Source organism: Elaeis guineensis, chromosome 16 (genome assembly GCF_000442705.2).
Source record: "Elaeis guineensis isolate ETL-2024a chromosome 16, EG11, whole genome shotgun sequence".
Taxonomy (NCBI): Eukaryota; Viridiplantae; Streptophyta; class Magnoliopsida; order Arecales; family Arecaceae; genus Elaeis; species Elaeis guineensis.
This window is the reverse complement of record NC_026008.2, coordinates 43,244,089-43,263,052: the sequence shown is the minus strand read 5'-3', so window position 1 is coordinate 43,263,052 and position 18,964 is coordinate 43,244,089. Positions and strand designations below refer to the sequence as shown.

Below are 18,964 nucleotides of genomic sequence, written 5' to 3'. Positions count from 1 at the left end.
GTTAGCTGAACTAGATTCATCCTGGGAATCATGTGGTCTATTGTTGCTCTCTCTTTTATGGTAATGATGTTTGGCTGCTGGTTTTCAGCTGGTTAAGGTCAGGTTATCAGTGTAACTAGTCGAAAATTGAGGATTGATTATTCAGTCAAAGTCTTAAAGAGTGGCTTGATCCAGTTTACTTAATTTCATGGGAGAGGATGAAATAAAGTAGTTAACCATCTAAAGTTTTCTATTCTTTCTCTCTACCTTTTTCCTTTTTATTATTGCTTCCCCCCGGTTGGTTGGCTACGGTTGGTTATAAGTAGTGAACCATCCGTTTATTAAATGCGAGCACACAATGTGCGTCTGGAAGAAATATTGTTGATTCATCCTGTGGCAAGCACCATGGATGACCTGTGGACCAGCAGGAGTATGGATCCATCTTCCTGTCGTGGAAGAACCCAGATCGTAACCTATGGGATCCACGTCGGGAACTTTCAGTCATTTGGACTGGTAAAGATCCACAAGAAACCAGCAAGCTGAGATAGGTCACACTGGTAAAGACTAGCACCTGATTTAGATTACAACGCGTGGAAGAATCGAGATCTACAACTTCTGTCTGATATTTTGAGCGAGCGATACATTCTTATTGTAAGAAATCTTCATACAGCTGGAATACTAAAACATCTGCTTCAGCACCGCTGTTGCCCACTAAAGAGTAGCATTTACCTTATTAAATATTTTTATTATATGCAAATTGTAATATTAGTTAAAGAATTAGCTATAGGTTTCAAAAACCCTTTTTTTTTTTTTTCCTTCTTCTTTTGGAAAATAAAAACATCGATGATGCTACCTGAGAAAAGAAAGCAGATAGAATTTTGTATCCCCCCCAACCCCCCAAATAAAAAGGCGGATGGTTATCCTACCAAACGAAAAGAAAGCAAACAATTATGATAGTAATTTTAATTCTTATACTTTTATTTCTAGGCCTCAGCTGCTTCCTTCCCGTCTATTTCTTTATCTTTAGGGGCGATAGAGCATGTACTTTATTAAAAATTAAACGCTTCGTTATCATCAAACTTCGAAGATATTATCCTGGTGATATACAAGAATATTAATATTGCGCGCGACACTTGCACACTCCTAGAACAAACAGTCGGATTTCGTAAACATACAGCACCAAGCCATCAAGTAGTCAGTCGTCGAATGAAATAAACCACCATGCATCTCAACTGCTAGACCCTTGTCGATCTCCAACCTCGTATCTAACCATAATATTAAACATCCAACCTAGGTACCTCTCAATTAAGATTCCTTGTTGAAGGACTTGATGGACTCCAACTTACCGTCATTCCCTCCAAGTTTTATGTACTTGTCCTTCCTGGTGAGCGTGGTGCACTCGAACCCCAGCGCTCCAGCAATGACCTTCTGCACGTAGTTCGCCACCTCGATCGCGGTCTTCCCACCCTTGCAGGTCTGCTCCTCCCTCAGCGGTTCCAAGAACGTCACCTCGTATGCGGGCCTCGGATTCATGAAGAAGAAGTAGGGATCCAAGAACTTCCACCCCCTCACCGTCGACCCGTAGAACACGTTCTGCTTGGTGTCGATCGCCACCGGCACGATGCGGTCGCTGAGCTCGGCGAACAGCGCGGAGAAGCGGAGGAGGAAGGGCTCGCGACACGTGGTGCCCTCGGGGCAGATGACCAGGTCTCCGTGCTTCAGCAGGGCGGCGATGCGGGCGGCGTCGGCGTCGCGGTCGCGGGAGAGGGCGACGGCCGGGATGGGGGAGATGGAGGCGGAGATGCGGCTGATGCTGTAGGTGACGCAGGAAACGGAGCGGCCGAGGGCGATGCTGACGAGGATGGGGTCGAGGGCGGTGCGGTGGTTGCAGACGAAGAGGGACCCGGGAGAGCCCCGCGAGGGTGGCGGAGGCGGGGACCCGCGGATGGAGAGGCGGATGCCGGTGAGGCGGTAGGTGTGGCGGACGTAGGGGCACGGGACGGGGAGGTTGAAGAAGACGCGGAAGACGGAGAGGGCGAAGCCCAATGGGAGCCAGAGGAGGGTCAGCAGGGCAGTCCCCGGGTCCGGACGCTGGACCAGCCGGCCGTCGTGGAAGATGGTCCGGGCATCCAGCCTCTCCGCCGGGACCCGGGCCGCCTTCGGGTCTGGATGCACCATGAAGGCTTCCTGCATGTACGTATGAGCGACTTAAAACCACCCCCTAAATTTTATTCTACTTGTATTTGTTCTACCAGTCAAGTAAACCTTATTTATTAAGACAAACCATTATGTTATATAAACTGCAAAGCGCGTGTATTGCACGTGATGTACTAAAGCTAAAGAAACAATAGTAATGAATGATTCGTGACCCCACCTCTCATGCTGTTTTGAAACAAAATTCGATGATAAGCCACCGAATAAGTAGGTAGGTTAGTTTTAACACCTTTCCCTTTCACGGCCACAGAGAGGGATTTGCTTTTAATAATCTGTTGGAACTCCATGGGAATTCCATGGATGCCAAACACCATCTTAACTCCTATCTCTTCACACCCATCAGTTATGATACATTCTTGAGAACTACAGTATCAGAGATCGGTATTTTAATAATTTTTCGGTCCATAAAAAAATATAATTATTTTTGATATTTTTTTAATAATAATTTGTAATTATTAATTGGATTTAAGAAGTAAAAATAAATAAATATCCCAAAGCGCACGCGCGAGGAGCAATTCCGTCCAAATAAATTAATTTCAAGAAAAGAAAGAGGAGTGAGGACCTTGCAGAGCGCCATGAAGTCGTGGTCGGACTCCCGATCCCCGAGCCCCAGATCCGGCGGCGTCGCCCCGAACGCCCTCTCCACCGCCTCCCTCTTCCGCCGACCCACCAGCACCCCGGGCGGCGCCACCCTTCCCGTCGCCCGCCCTGTCTTCCTGTCCACCTCCAGTTCCGTCCCCAGAACCGCGTTCGCCCCCAAATACTCCTTCGCGAACGCCTCCACCATCACCGTCGGGTTCGCCGTCACCAGCACCCGCCACCGCCCGCACGCGCGGAACGCTGCCCAGCTCTCCGCCCGCACGTCGGCCGCGTAGAACCGCGGCAGCACCGCCCGCGCCGCCAGCTCCACGTCCCGCATCCGGAGTCCCGCCACCGCCACGTAGATCAAGATCTGGATCCCCGCCGCCTCCGAGACCAATTTATAGACGAGGAGGACGAGCGGCGAGAGGATGAGGAGGATGATGCCGCGGAGGATGCTGCCGGCCTCGACGGCGAGGAGGAAGAAGTAGGGGAAGGAGCTCCGGGAGACGAGGAGAGTGCCGTCGAGATCGGCGGCAGCGGAATGGGACTCCCGACCGGAGGGGTCGCACTCGGTGACGGACGGGAAGCTACGGTGCTCCGCCGGCGCACCGGAAGGCATTTTTCTTCTTCCCATTTCTTGATTCGGATTCCCCCTCTGCTTCAAGTTTCTTGCGGTTTTCTTTTCTTCAAGGGACGGGTTTTATTAATGAGGGGAGGGTGGTTTAGTTGTGAACAAACAAAATTACTTAATTGCCCTTATTCTAATTAATATTTGCTATTCAGTTTTTATTTTTCTAATATAGTTTTTAATCTGCTTTTAAGCAGCCGCCCGATTAGGAGACTGGGTCACAATCGAAAACCCGCCGTCTATTTTATCCTCAGCTATGTGCACAGTGGTACGTACCATAGCAATCGTTTTATATTTTGATAATTTTACCACGTGGCATCTCTCTTCACCTCGTGTAGGAAGGCCTTTCCGTGGGGAGGGGTCAAAAGAGGTTTCAAAGATTTCATATCCAATCATACCAAAAAAAAAAAAAAAATTCACATCCAAGCAGCTCTACTAATGTAAGATTTTATATACATATATGTCAATGTCTTATGTTGGTTTTGGTTGGGACAATTGAATGCTTGGCAGGGTGAGTGAACATCACTATATTTCTCATTTGATGTCTTGTGTCAAAGTTTGAGCAAAAGAGATGGCGTGATGTGTGATATTATTTAATAAATTGGTGGATCTTTCAAGGAAATCGGTTGGAGTAGTTGAGTGGATTTAATTAGTCTGTTCGAAAGTGGTCGATGTGAAGGATCAACCAACACCTGCTTCCGCGCATGCTTATCCTGCTTGCCTATCTTGCTACTTCAACTTAACTTGTGGTAGTTTCAACTCGGTCTTTCTTCTGTTCACCAACCAGTCCGAACGTTTGCTATCTAATGCCTACTGCTTCTTCTGCCTCAGAATGAGAGGAGCTCCTGCGAGATGTTCCAACTCTTTGATTCCACTAACATGATTGACTTCATATTGTTGTTCAATATTTTATATCCTGATAACATCTCCGAAAATGGTTTTCGACTTCTTAATTATTGCCTCTTGTTGAAGTTTTGGGCTTGTTAGAGATAGTTAGTTAACCTAACTAGGTAAAGACCAACAACCCAAACGTCGGGGTTTGATATCAGAAGAGGAATGCAACATGCTGACTGGATTTTGGTTATGATCCATGCTTATTGAGACATCCAGATCATTGCTTAGAGTAGTCAATTAAACTATAGTAACACTAAAAAAGAACAAAATTCATAGTTATGCCCTGTTTTTCTTGAGCAACTCATTTTTCATATTAACTTAAATAATCAAACATAAAAACTCAATGTTTCAACTTTGTTAATAGAGACAACCACCCTTCATAATACCTTATGAGGAGAGACATCTTGGATTTCAACAAATAGGACCTTGTCGATGTCTTATATCCGCTTACATTGATTCCAAAATGAAAAAATAATATTATTTATTAAGAAAAATAATTTTCGAATTTGAGAAAAAATAATTTTGATACGCACATATGGTAATGTTTTATTGCTAGAAAAATGAGGATTTTTTTTTTTTTTTTTTTTGGACAATAATGTAGACTAATGGGCAGTAGCCTCATGAGTGACTGTGAAATTTATTAAGGTAGAAGAAGAGTTATATGTACATCCAGAATAGTTGAAAGGGGAATGTGCAAGAGAAATAGGAAAAGAGGAGTCTCAATGGTTTACAAGTAACAGGGAATTCCTGAAAAGCTATAACGTGTCATGTTGCTGCAGTGCTCCATCGTTTATTAATCTTTTCCAATGGAGCCAAAAAAAAAAAATCATTATTTATCCAAAGATCTGCTATTTAACGAGAAAGAAACATTTTTGATACCCGACAAAAAGGAAAAAAAATAAAATAAAAATAAAAATGTTAAAAAATCCACGACCGTTATTATTTGCTGAGTTGCTGACCTGGCCATCTGGGCAAAGACCAGGGGCGGGCCGCCACGCCAAGCAGGGCCCGGTCAGGCCCAACTGCATGGACCCATAATTCAAATTGATCCGAATCTCCAAACCTCAGCGATGGAGAGAGCCTCCTGGCGAGTGTGTGTTGGGGGAGGGGAGGTTGGCGGTGGAGGTGCCGGCGACGAACACCGGGATCGGAGTAACGATGAGGCGAATGACAGTTGTCCGGCGGTGATGAGAGTACGATGGGAGATTGACGTTGGATCTCAGATCCTTTTTCATCAGGAAAGCTTTGAAAAGAATGAAAAGTATGGTCCGAGATCTCCTGTGTTCCTTTAGCACATAGTCTGCAGTCACGCAACCTTTGGAGCAACTTCAAATATTTGATCTTGATAAAGTGACCAGAAAAGAGACCCCCGATAGAGTATTCCAGTTATTGGTCCCAAGCATCCATCGTAAGTGGGGCAAGGCACGCTCACGTGCACACGCATGCACAATATTTCTCTGTGGAAGTAAATCCGCATAGAAACATATGCGGACTGTTGTGCGGGGTATCTGTTTCTGCGTGCATCCCTTTAAACCTCACGTGCATATATGCTCATAAAAATTTCAATAAGGATGCAAACGCACACCATACAACCCAACCCAATAAATGGGTTGAATTGGATCGCTATGCGTCGACGGCCCGCTAACAGCCCACTTTGCGGGCCGACCGTTAGGTCACACGTGGATTACGCCTCCAGGGCAGCACCGCCTCAATTCAATTTCTAATCCCAAAAAGCTTCCCCCGGGGCTCGAGGCTTGTCTCCCTCCAAGAACTCGAAGAATGACCGTGTAGGGTTTGGGATCGCAAGCTGGATAGAGGAGGAGGGAGTTCGAAGGAAGCCGATGAAGCGAAGGATGAGGAGCAGAGGATTCGCAATGGCAGTGGCGGATGACCTCGTCTCCGATGCCTACATGTACGCCCCTTGGATTGATTAGCCGCCGCTTGGATTCTTCCCTTCCGCTGCCATCGCATCTCCTCCTACCTCGCAGGTTAGGTCCTTTTTTTCTTGAATTCTTTATGATCTTGACACGGGTTTCCTGAGGTTTCGTACAGTTTCGAATAATAAAGAAGTTCTCTTTTTTCGGTTCATTTCTCTTGTTGAATCTTTAGGTTGTGGACGGAGTATATCATTCTCTAATATCAAAGCATAGTTAGGCACGCTCTAAAGAAGGCCTCCGTATTGCATGCTCCTGGTGCAATTGGACCCCGTCAAATCCCACGGTGGATAATACGCCACGCTATCCTTGTATTTCACCAATTCCCAATTGCGCGCTATCCACCATGCATATCTTCCGGAATTTACACTAGTTCACTTGCTACCTGGTGCATGCAATAATTTCTCCTAAAGATGTATACAAGTGTCGGAAAGAAGCAACAGGAGTATACAACCAGTATAAATATATCACAGAGGATTTGGCGTTTTGAAAGGAACATCTTATCAATATTTCAAGGGCAATGAAATCACAAGGCAGGAATATGCACGTTACAAAGAAGGGATATATAAGTTTAAAATCAAGATACCGGATGATATAGAAGCTCATGTAAGATCTACGATACCGTGCCAAAATGTATGGACCATCAGCACCGGAAATAAAGCAAAAAATATACATTATAAAAAATAAATTGACAAGTAAGAGGAGATGCGACAGAACCGTACCGAAATACAGATCATGAGGGGACAGATTAATCGGCTTACATCTTTATTAGAGATGTATGGCCCATCTCAGATAAACACATATTATTAAATATATATTTTTATATTAATTTAATGATTTATATATTTTTATTTATAGATATGCAAATCATGCTTTTGATATGTTTCTTGTAGGCTCCTGGCACATCAGGCACCCGTCGAGACAGCGGCACGTCACGTGGAGACAGCGACGACCATTCGCCTGCGGATTGACATTATTTTATTTTTATTGTATTCTTATATTTATTTATATTATTCTTGATTGTAATGGATGATTAGTACTTTATTTTTATTTATATAAAATAATGTCTTTTGGTTTGATTAAATTTGCTATTTAAGTTTGCTTTTGGTGTGAATGGTGGTGATTGTACAGGTTTATGTTTGAATAATTGATATAATTTTGTACAGAAATATATGTATTCTTTTTTTTTATATATAAAATTTATATTTTTTTTTTCTTTTAAAACTTTTAACGATGCTTATAATCATCATTAAAATAATTTTAACGACGCTTATAAGCGTCGTTAAAGACAAAAAAGCCGATGCTTCGAAAAGCGTCTTAGTAGAGTGGAGGATGCGTTGTCATTAACGACGCTAAAAAGTGCCGTTATAATTGAATTTTACGACGCTTTAAAGCATCGTTACAAATAATATTTAACGACGCTTATAAGCATTGTTAAAATAAGTTTAACGACGCTTATAAGCGTCGCTAAAGACTTAACAGCCAACGCTTCAAAAAGCGTCTTGGTAGAGTGGAGGACGCGTTGTCATTAACGATGCTAAAAAGCACCATTATAATTGAATTTTACGACGCTTTAAAGCGTCGTTAAAGAATAACGACGTTTTTAAAAAGCGTCGGCGCTTTTCGTCTCCACTCTTACATAGGTGACGTTTTCGCGATGCTTTTTGAAGCGTCGTAAACGTTATTGACGACGCTTATTAGTGTCGTAAAATAACTTTAATAGCGTCATCTTTTATCATTTTCACTGTAGTGTGATGTTTGCTGATCTTCGAATTCACAAACTAATTTAGAGTCCATCTAAAACTTGATTCCTTCGATATAGATATTATGTAGGAGGATTGCATGACCAAAATATTTTTACTCAATAAATTACATGTGCTATCTCACAATTGTATATAGGCATATGCAATGTCATCTCCATTAAAAAGATCCAAGCAATCTTAGATTAAATCTTCAAAAATAATTATCTAATATTGACCTTCAAATAACAGTTAATTATTTTCGATTTTTACAAACTGAGAATCCATTTTTTTGATGTCATGCAATTAGATGCTGACAGTAGTGTATAGAATATCTATTGAATTGATGGAAGGTCTAGAATGTTTTACCGATACTTTAATGATGTGATTATTTCTGACAACATGTATATGATGAATAAATACAACATATCTTTGCACTATCTATTACATTAATTATCACTTGCAGTCCATTTTATTTGTTTGTGCACTAGTACAAGATGAAAGCATGAAATCAATTGTTTAGGTCTCCGAAACCTTTCTAAGGGCAACATATAATTAGCACGTCAAATGCATCTTAGCTAATTAAGACTTGGCCATGAAAATGGCAATTGAGCAAGTGTTCCTCAATATTGTCCATAGATTTTGCAAGGAACATATCATGAAAAATATGGGAAGATGTCTAATTGCTCTATTTAGTACAAAGAATAGACTAAAAAATAATTTTCACCGTTACATCAATGCTTTTATTTCTCTAAAGCAATTTAAGCAATGGCAAGATACATTTATCAAAGAGCACTTTTGGAGTCCAACACTTATCTTGAGCACCTATTCAATATACGAGATCAATGGATATCCTTAGATATTTTAGGCATATATTTTTCGCTTTCATGTCTACAACACGACATAGTGAAAGTATTCATTCGTTTTTTAAGAATTTTGTTGACAATTATATAGATGCTTTCAAGCTTGTACAGAGAGGATGAGGAGGACATCACATGAAATATTAGACATCTCTCTCTCTCTCTCTCTCTCTCTCTCTCTCTCTCTCTCTCTCTCTCTCTTATGTACATACAATTCCAACAGATGTTGGTTTTGATTGGAGACGCATCGGGAGAAAGTGTTACACACCATTAGATATACGAGAGACTTCTGAGAATAGTCACTTGCAGCTCTGGAAAAAGAAACATACTTGGGCGGTCATCTGAAGCATTGCCTCCTCACAATGATCCTTGCACCCTGGAATAATCTTCTTTAGCTTGTGAAGTTTTTGCAGCACCAAATGTTGAAAGAGGCTCTTCTCCCTTGATGGAACCACTCCTCTCTTTTCTCCTCCAAGAAAGTAAAATTCCTCTTCTCATCTCCTTGGGCCTCACCATGCAAGAGAGAGCTATAAAAGAGGAGAAGCTAAGGGTAGTATAAATAGGCACCAGCCATGGTAGTTTAGCATGGCATGTGGGCAAAATTAGGTTTTACCGTGTGGATAAAGGAAAAAAAAAGTTCTTATAATTTCTTTCGAATATATTTGATAATTATAAGCACCTCATGGGGCCAAACGATGGAAATTACGGCCGCTTTATTGTCAATGTCCCAACTTTTATGATGCATGGAACCATGCGCCCCTGTATTCTGCCCTTCGTGTTCCTTGGAAGTCCTTAAATTCAAGTTCCTTTAATCAAACATAAATCCTCTTTAATCTTCTTTTTTTTTTTCCTTTTCGTAGATTATATGGCAAAAATCATGATATATTATCTTTCACATAATGTTTATACCCGTGTTGATCTTGAGATACAAAAACTAGAGAAATATGAAGTTATTTCCAATCCAGCAGGTCTTGAAAGGCAACAGAGATTTCCCCCTTCTCAAAGCTCAACCAAAGTTTCTGAGCGATCCTAGACTTAATGTTGGATTGCATTATATCGTGGAACCTTACATCACGGCGAAAATTACCCTGTCACCATCATCTTCAAAAATTCACAAATTGATACTGTTGTAGTGTAGAGAGGACTTCTTTAATCCCACATCAGTTAGAATGAAGAGAGAGTATGGCTTATATAGATTAGAATCTTCTCTCTCAAATGAGATATTTTTTAAAAGATAAAATCGTAAGGTTCTAAATGACGATAATGCCTCACATATGATGCATTGCTTGATCGATTGCTTCTAAGCTGTGGTGAATGAAATGTCATTATCATTTCATGAAGGTAACTTCACGAAATAAAACTTTTCTTGAGGACACAATCATCCATCAACCACTAATCAGACGTGATATTGTTCTCTGCTGTCATCTCTTCAGGAAAACAGTAGAAAAATGGAATCCTTTCTACAAGCGTCTTTCATGTGAAACCAAGCTCTGTTTCTAACCAAATTCACATTTTGCCAGATCTTAAGCCAAGTAATTCTAACTTTCTCCTACTACCAACCTTCTCCTATCATCCACCTTTTTGTCCCTCTCGTGGAAGTGTGAGAGAAAAAAAGGTTGGCTAACTTAACAAACACATAGCTCGGACCTTCAATCTCAACATTCTAAATTTTCTGACAGGAGTAAAACCCATCGTACAAAGAAAAGTTGCCGACCAGGAAACAAGAGATATCTTGTTCACATGACCTGTGGACAGGAGTTCTAAAGCCAAAACAAGCATCCCGTTTAAGCGGAAACAACATAACAAGTGCAAACTGGTCTCCATGTGATGGTGGGTTCCCACCGCTAACCACGCACCCAAAGTTGTGCCATCATTGTCCACACCACCCACCTCCATCATCACCTTAGTTTTAAATAATCTTGATCTCTTTAGTTTGTATCTTTCTTCAAACTTACTTATAGTTAGTTTATCTCTATTATAGGATGATGATGTAAGAGGTGGATCTGTTAATGTATTGAAAGAAGATAGACAAAGGCTGAAGCATATTCTCCAAAAGCTGCAGAATAGTTGACCAGATGATAGCGATAGACCATTACTTAATTTACACACTTGGTAAACAGCCATAGTGCTGGAATACATGGGAGGGGGAATTGGCCACAAACAAGAGAGAGAGAGAGAGAGAGATACTGCAAGCCATAAGAGGAGAAGTAAAGGTGATGAAGGCTCAAGGCCTGCTCTTGAATGGGATTGCCCTGATGACTATCTGGTGGTAAAACGCAGCAAGTGCAGCTCCAATGAATGGTCCCACCCAGAAAATCCACTGAGAATTAAAGAGAGGAAAACCTATGTTAAATATTGTTATTGGTTGTCAAAGCTATTGAAAGAAGTATACGATAATTTATTATCACACTCAAAGAGGCTTACCTGGTCATCCCAAGCATGATCCTTGTCGTAGATGATGGCTGCCCCAAGGCTCCTGGCAGGATTGATACCAGTTCCAGTGATGGGGATGGTGGCCAGGTGAACAAGGAAAACAGCAAACCCAATAGGCAAGGGAGCAAGGATCTGCAGAAATTTCACCAGAGTTTATTAGCTTAAATTCAAGGTTAAAAAAAAAAAAAAAGAAAAAAAAAACTTTTTGAATGTTTAAGGTAAAAAACCATCTAAAAAAATCATTTACAAATTATTAGAAACAGTCCCGAGGCTACAAAATCCCAGCAAACAAAACGAGAATACCACCTTTTAGCAATATTCTGGGAAAGAATCAAAGAAACACCACAAAGGGAAATACATATAAGCAAAATTTGTCCATAAAAACATGAAGAATAGCACAAAGTTAAAGCTAATGCATGGATAAATTGATAAGACTTCAAAAAGAAAAAGGAAGGCCAACTCCAAAATAACTTACAGGCACATGAGAATCCCTGGCATTCCTCTTAGCATCAGTGGCAGAGAAGACAGTGTAGACAAGGACAAAGGTGCCAATGATCTCCGCACCCAAGCCATCACCTTTAGTGTAGCCAGGAGCCACAACATTGGCTCCTCCACCATTGCTCTCATAGATCCCCTTCTGGAACCCCTTGACCACACCAGCACCACAGATGGCTCCCAGGCACTGCATCACCATGTAGAACAGAGCCCTGGTCAGGGAAAGCTTCCTAGCCAACAGCAGCCCAAAGGTCACAGCCGGGTTGATGTGGCCACCTGCCCATTTAGCAAAAGGAAATATTTAAATCAAAACCAGCGTTCATTGTAAGAGCAAAATATGCTGCAGAGTTTCCGGAGTGGAAGTAAGTTTCCAGGGTTTTAATTTTGATGAATGATTAAGAATTAATTTTTGGCAAAAAAATAAATAATAGGAGCGAAAAGAAAAAGAGGACAGGGAAAGCAAGCAAAATTTATTTGTGGGAAAAAATAATTTAAAAATTAAGAAGTAGTGTTTATTAAAGCCAAATTTTGCATTTTACTTTTTATAAAAAATAGCTTGCATCTGTTAATTGTAAAAAAAAAATTAGAACAACGTACAAATTAATTAAATCCATCCAACACCTTCACCTACTGTAGAAGAAATAGATAAAAGCATAGAACAGAAAGAAGCACACCAAACAGAAACAAACCTGCCTATCTAATCCAAAGAAAATATAACCAACAATATATGTAAGCTATAAAGATGATACCAACTAGGATATAGATAATATGACATCAAAAGGCCCAGATCAGAGCAAGAAAAACAGAAAAAGGATAAGGGAGCTAGTTTCTTCACCTGAGATCCCAGCAGTGCAGTAGACCAGGGCAAAGATCATACCACCAAAGGCCCAAGCAATCCCTTGGATGCCCACAGTGGAGCACTTGCTTTTGGACTTGACCACACCCATGACAGTAAGGATGGTGATGTAGAGGAAGAGAAAGGTGGCCATGAACTCTGCTATCCCAGCCCTGTAGAAGGACCACGACCGGAGCTCCCCTGGCTCAAACAAGGGAGCTGGTGGGGGCTCCTTGTAGTCCTTGTCCTGGCTCGGGGCTGCCGTCCCTATTGGCTGCCTCTCTGAGAACTTGTTGGCTCCCAGCCTAACATCTTCCTCTTTCCCTTCCATCTCCCTCTCTCTCTCTCTCTCTCTGAAATCTCTCCTCTTAAAATTTGAGCAGTAAAGAATGCAAGCAATACAGGATGGGTGGGGGCTTTTATAGAGGTAGAGATGGAAAAACAAAGGAAATGAGCTCAAATTTTTTATGCATTATTATTCATATTTTTTGTAAGGACTTTAATCAATGGTAGTATGTGTTAATATTAAATACAAGCTGGTTTCTGTGGGTGGCTTAGAGATGGTTCTGAAAAGCATATCGACTATGGAGTTGGTAAACATATGGAGGTGGTGGTGGGTTGGCCTCATCTTTTCTCAGACCAGCACGGGGCCTAGACTCCAGAGTTTGTCTCCTGTTCTTTCTTAGGTATCTCATGTCTGCTAGCTTTTTTTTTTTAAAAAAAAATTTATTGTAAACCACTGATAACACTGTATTTACTGCATAAACTAAAAAGGGAATAAAAAAAGAATATTTCGTGTTTCACTTGATGGCCCTGGGACAATTTTTGGATACACATGCACAGTACTAAACCCTTCCAACCCAAACGAAGAATTAATAAAAGACTTTACTAAGCAACTAGCTGTATCCTCAAACGAATGTCATCTAAATGATTATGATTTGAAGGATTAATGTATTATGCAGGAACCCTATAGAATTTTATCCTTATCTATGCTTTCATATGAAAATTAGTAAACATGATGCCAGCCTTATCACCCAACTTCAAAGTTGTTGTGGACCAAGTAACACGGACTGATAACTAAACCTTGTAGATTGGGGTTGTATCTTTCATGCGGGAAAAAGAATTTATCTTTCTTCGTGAAAATTTTTCAGTGAATCATATAATAGTCGCTTCAAGATTCATGCATATGGATGAATGAAAAAGTTTGGAGTGCTTTGATTTCTATGAAGGGCAACATCAACCATTCTTTGACACAAAAGATACAACCCAAATCCAACCTTGTATGAGAAGGTCGGCAGCTGTTCTAATCTGACTTAGGGTTCAATCTTAGTGGTTTATCTTTGTTGGGAGATTATAAGTTGAAATAAGCCACAAATATCATGCTTCTAAAATGAATGCACATCATATTAAGTGGATTTCTTTTGCAATAACAAAAGGGTGAAGCATTGGGTTTTCTTTATAAAATCACGGATATGCTCGGGAGTTGTTTGGGAAGCAACCATATTAATCCACTTGCTTCACCCATACTCCTCATCATCTTGCTTTAACTTTGCTGTTCTTTCTTGTTGTTGGCTTTATTTTCCACCAAAGGGGGAGGAGAAAAAGTGGCCGAAGCTTCCTGTTTGCGTACTTGCTTTTCAGCTACAAGTGGGCCCTTCCACAGCACTAACAATTCAAGAGAACTCGAAAGCGGAAGGTGGACAATTAATCATCACAAAAACACCAGAATGCTACTTTAACGTGGGGTCAAGGGTCACTTAAGCTCACTGCTGGTGAGGACAGCCCGGACTGAGTGGCCACCGGTCCCCAGAATTGGATCTCCGTTACGGAAAGCAGCGGTTTTGAAATCGAATCGCTCGTGATAAAAAGTTGCGGTTCGCTCTTGCACGCAGCCAACGGCTACATTTTTGTTGGCGTTGCAAGATAAGTACCAAATCGCCATCCGGGACGATACATGTTTTATCATATTTGGTCCTCCATGAACACGTCCAATTTTTGAAGATCTGGCAGACATCTAATATTGTGATATGGTAATCTACATCATTCCATTTGAACAATATTTCAGACACTGGCATCCAACCGATCACCTGGGAGAGATCAGTAGCCTAAAAAGATCCATATTATCAGGCTTCGGCCAAGGTCATTTTCATTTCCGTCTCAACTCTCTGCAGGCCATCCTCCAGATCAGACACCTCCAAAAAGCTCTTAGTGCATGGAGGATGGTGAGTTGGCAGTCTGTTGTAATGGCCCACTATTTTTTCAGACGTAGACAACTGGTCCTGTAACAACTTACCGACATTCACCACTCCGACTCTGACAAATTCTAACCGTCTAATGGACTTTTTTCTAAAAAAGAAAGATAAGGAGAAAAAAGGGAGGATTCTAGACTCTTCTCACATTGATCTTCTTCCTTTACTGTTCTCTCTCTCTGATTGTTACTGACTTAACCATCGGAGAGTTTTCTGTCGGAGAATCTCCACCTTCTTCTCTAACATGTTCAGACTTTTTCGCGGGATTTCAGATCCCAAATCGAAACCCGACTACTCCAGCTTGGCAGGCATCTCCTAGCCATTCTGTCACCTCACCACACTGTTGGAGAGGCGCAACAACAATACATATTTTGTGTATTTTATAGTTCTTGTGTTTTTTTTAAAGCTTATGATTAGCATTTGATGATATTGTATATATAATCAGATCAGGTCCATTAGGATATGTAATTTAGCAGGAAGACCAATAATTTGGAATCCATGCATGGAGAAAATGGTATTACCTTATTCAATATTTTACAATGAAGGCAGAAATGAAGATGAGTATAATTTATGGGAAATTCTTTGTGCACCACGGGCAATGTAGAAAATTCTGACATGGAGTACATCATTTTGTCCGATTGATCCATATAGTCTTCATTTTTCAATATGTATTTAATGCCTGCAACTTTATTTTTGATTTAAAATTTTGAATGACGAAAATATCTCTATTTTTTGAAAAAAATTATGACATCCTATGTTCATATTCCAAAAAGTCATAATTTTTATCCATAGAATGCCATAATATAGCATAGAATGTTATAATATGCACAGAATATCATAATTTTTTTTAAAGAATGAGGATATTTTCGTTATTTAAAATTTTCAAATGAAAAAATAAAGCTACAGATATTAAATACGTGTTGAAAAATGATTGGATAAAAATACCTCGATATCCTGAACAATATTATAATATCTTGGTCATTGTATGACATCCTGTATATAGAAATTCATAATTTGACGCAGGATATCATAATATGCACAGGATGCTATAATTTTTTGGGCCATATTAAGACATTCTGTGCATAGAAAATTATAATATGTCACAGAATATCATAATTTTTTTCAAAAGATAGAGATATTTTCGTCATGCAAAATTTTTAAACAAAAAAGTAGAACTACAAGCATTAAATGTGTCTGAAAAAGCAGTGACTATGTGAATCAATCACGTAAAATAGTATACTTTACGTCTGATTTTTTACACCGTCCATGGTGCACAAAAAATTCCACATAATTTATATGTTAAAGCACTGGACAAAGAGAATGAAGAGTTTTTTCCATTATCCACTGCAAATGACATTAGAGGTCAGCTTTCTTTCTATCTTCTGGCTGCCCCTTTCATAGTTTGTCCTCCCTTTGATTCTTCAAATGTTTTTTTGTTTTGAGACAATGTGGTGTATCAGGATCAATCATGCATATAAATCTCCTCTTTAACAAATATATATCAAATAAATGGATTTACTGTGTGTTAAGGATGGTTAACGAAAAAGTGTGGTTTTACATGTCATAAATTTTGATGTGGTATTATCTTGGCATACATTTCATCTAAACTAGTTGAAAGTGGCTTAATTGACTAACAATATAGCAATCATATCCTTACATTAGTTGGCTTAGATTGATCGATAATTAGATCTGTTGTGGTGTAAGAGAAAGGATATCATTAGTTTTATATTAATTATAAATCAAGAAAGATTCTAGCTTATATAAAAAAGGATCATTCATTTCATGTGAGCATCTTTTGAATCAAAATCTAGAGAGATAAAACTGTAAGATTCATGGATCAAAGTGAACAATACCTAATGTACTGAGCCATAAATCTATGATCGTAATAGATTATGCTAGAGAAAAAGTCATTGGCTGATCAAAGAAAAAAGAGAGTGCACAACTCCACCACCTCCTGTCAATGATCCTATCACCACAGCCATACTGACTAGCGTACTCTCCACTCTACTTTTACTCCTGCTCTTTCTTCCACAGCTACATCTGTCTCAAATCGAAGTCTTGCAATAGCAGGATTTATAACTCAAAACAACAAGATCATTTTCTGGTCCAACCAGACTAAACTTTTAACAAGTTAGATCAGCTATTACACATTGCAACCAGTCAGAGAAGGCCAATCAGATCTAAATTAACATGCTAAAAATCCAAAATCACCATATAAATCCAACCTTATATCACCTCAAGCGTATCCTATTAAATTCATCGACAAAATGAACTTATCCCGGTCCAAATCAACCATCCAAGTATAGCTACCCAAGAAGTTGCCCAGTCCATTACTTTATCTAATTGATTGTATGTCATCCATATGCACATTTTGATGGCCAAGGACAACGATGATTGGCACTTGTCCACATATACGACCATTTTTAATGGCTTAAAATGATTGGAAGGTGGTGAAGACGAGGCCATTCTCTATCTTTGCGGGCCAGATAAGCCTCCATACAGAGAACAAGTCACTTGCGAGCGCCGTCCGCCGATGCTCTACTCCTGGACGCAAGACTTTCCCGGGGGCACGCCAACCTCAGCCGACAGAACTAAGAAGCACCAAAAATCTCCACCGACCGGACCAAGACAACGAGGTCCAACCGTCCAACACCTCATTCTTCGCCGCGTGTAACCACCACATCTCAATATGGCGGATTGGCCAATCAGTAATTGACACCTATTTGCTTGCCACTCTTTTTTTTTTCTTTTCTTTTCTTTTCTTTTCTTTAGTGCATGAGCTTATTCTGCCTATGAATAATTCAAACACCCAGTGCTGCGATAACCAAATGACAAGCAACTCCATTCGGACCGCGAGAGTGTGACGGAGCGCATGGTGTTCGTTTTATTATTAGAGGTTTTAAGTAATTTTTGACGAGTCGATGTCATCTCTTGTGAAGCATAGAAGATTTTTTATGCCGACACGCAGCATGGTTTGTTTTTGTTTCTTGGCACGGTTTGCAATGGTCCCATCATTCCACTTCCTTCCAACTAAACAATCATTTTAATATATATATTATTATAATTCTAATAATATAGAAGATACAAATAATCCCACATTCATTGTGAGTCAAATAAAACTCACACTTATAAAGAAGAGGTCATCCTTTCCACATAAGACATCTTTTGAACGATAAAATCATGAGACTCATGAATTTGAGCGGACAATACCTCATGCATCAGGGATCTTATAAAGAGGAGATCATCATCCTTTCCACATGAAGCATCTTTTGAAAGATAAAACCATGAGACACATAGTCCATATATATATATATATATATATATATATATATATATATATATATATATATATGAAATAATCAATTTGCATAAAGATAATAAACTTAATATCTTAAAAAAAATTTATATGTTATAAATACTTTATTTTTTTTCTTCTAGTCTATTTATCCCATTTAATCCAGAAATAAACTAGCTCCTATTAAATATTAAAATAATTTGGATCGATAAAATATAATCCGATCCATCAATTCAACCTATATTCGACCTATCATAAATAAATTTAAATTTAAGCAAAATATATTTGGATCATAAACAGATCAACTTATTTAATCCATTTAATATTTTGATCGGATTTAAATTTCAGATATTCGATTCATTTAATTTGTTTAATATTTAGATTGAATTGAACCAGATAAACCAATTTAACCCATTTAAACTATTTGATCTTTTTAAAATCTATTTATAAAATTTGCTTAACCGATTTTTGATCCATTTAATCTATTTAATCTAATTTAATCTAATTTAATTTATTTAATAAATAAATTAAATGAATTGGATCGGATTACCTACTTAATAAACAGATCAAATTCATATTCGAATTTTTTACCTGTTTATTCAAATTTTTAATTTATTTAATAATTAAATTAAATTTAGATTGATAATTTTTTAATCTGACCCATATCTAACTCTATCCGATCTAATTGCCTTCCCAACATAAAACATTTGCCTTTAAAGAAAAGTTGATAGTATTTTATTTAAAAAAAATAGCAGAAACATTAATTGGACAACTAATAAGTTTAAGCATTGTATAAAAAATAGAATTCTCCTGTGAATTAAAAATGT

General features: G+C 39.3%; 2 protein-coding genes across 2 annotated transcripts; both read right to left on the bottom strand.

The window, feature by feature from the left end:
• Nucleotides 1-1,047: 1,047 nt before the first annotated feature.
• LOC105059048 (glycerol-3-phosphate 2-O-acyltransferase 4) lies at nt 1,048-3,454 on the bottom strand. Its single transcript, XM_010942191.4, has 2 exons — nt 2,756-3,454; nt 1,048-2,166 (listed from the first exon to the last, which is right to left on the bottom strand). The coding sequence occupies exons 1-2, from the start codon at nt 3,407-3,409 to the stop codon at nt 1,285-1,287; spliced, it is 1,536 nt and encodes a 511-aa protein (XP_010940493.1). The 5' UTR covers nt 3,410-3,454; the 3' UTR covers nt 1,048-1,284.
• Nucleotides 3,455-10,875: 7,421 nt separating this feature from the next.
• LOC105059047 (aquaporin PIP1-2) lies at nt 10,876-13,019 on the bottom strand. Its single transcript, XM_010942190.4, has 4 exons — nt 12,594-13,019; nt 11,739-12,034; nt 11,255-11,395; nt 10,876-11,150 (listed from the first exon to the last, which is right to left on the bottom strand). The coding sequence occupies exons 1-4, from the start codon at nt 12,922-12,924 to the stop codon at nt 11,055-11,057; spliced, it is 864 nt and encodes a 287-aa protein (XP_010940492.1). The 5' UTR covers nt 12,925-13,019; the 3' UTR covers nt 10,876-11,054.
• Nucleotides 13,020-18,964: the final 5,945 nt, after the last annotated feature.

Coding starts and splice junctions, on each gene's coding strand:
- LOC105059048 (XM_010942191.4), bottom strand. CDS start 3,409: ATGGGAAGAAGAAAAATGCCTTCCGGTGCGCCGGCGGAGCACCGTAGC. Junction 2,167..2,755: donor ACTTCATGGCGCTCTGCAAG/GTCCTCACTCCT, acceptor ACGTACATGCAG/GAAGCCTTCATGGTGCATCC.
- LOC105059047 (XM_010942190.4), bottom strand. CDS start 12,924: ATGGAAGGGAAAGAGGAAGATGTTAGGCTGGGAGCCAACAAGTTCTCA. Junction 12,035..12,593: donor CTGCACTGCTGGGATCTCAG/GTGAAGAAACTA, acceptor CTAAATGGGCAG/GTGGCCACATCAACCCGGCT. Junction 11,151..11,254: donor ATCATGCTTGGGATGACCAG/GTAAGCCTCTTT, acceptor TTTAATTCTCAG/TGGATTTTCTGGGTGGGACC.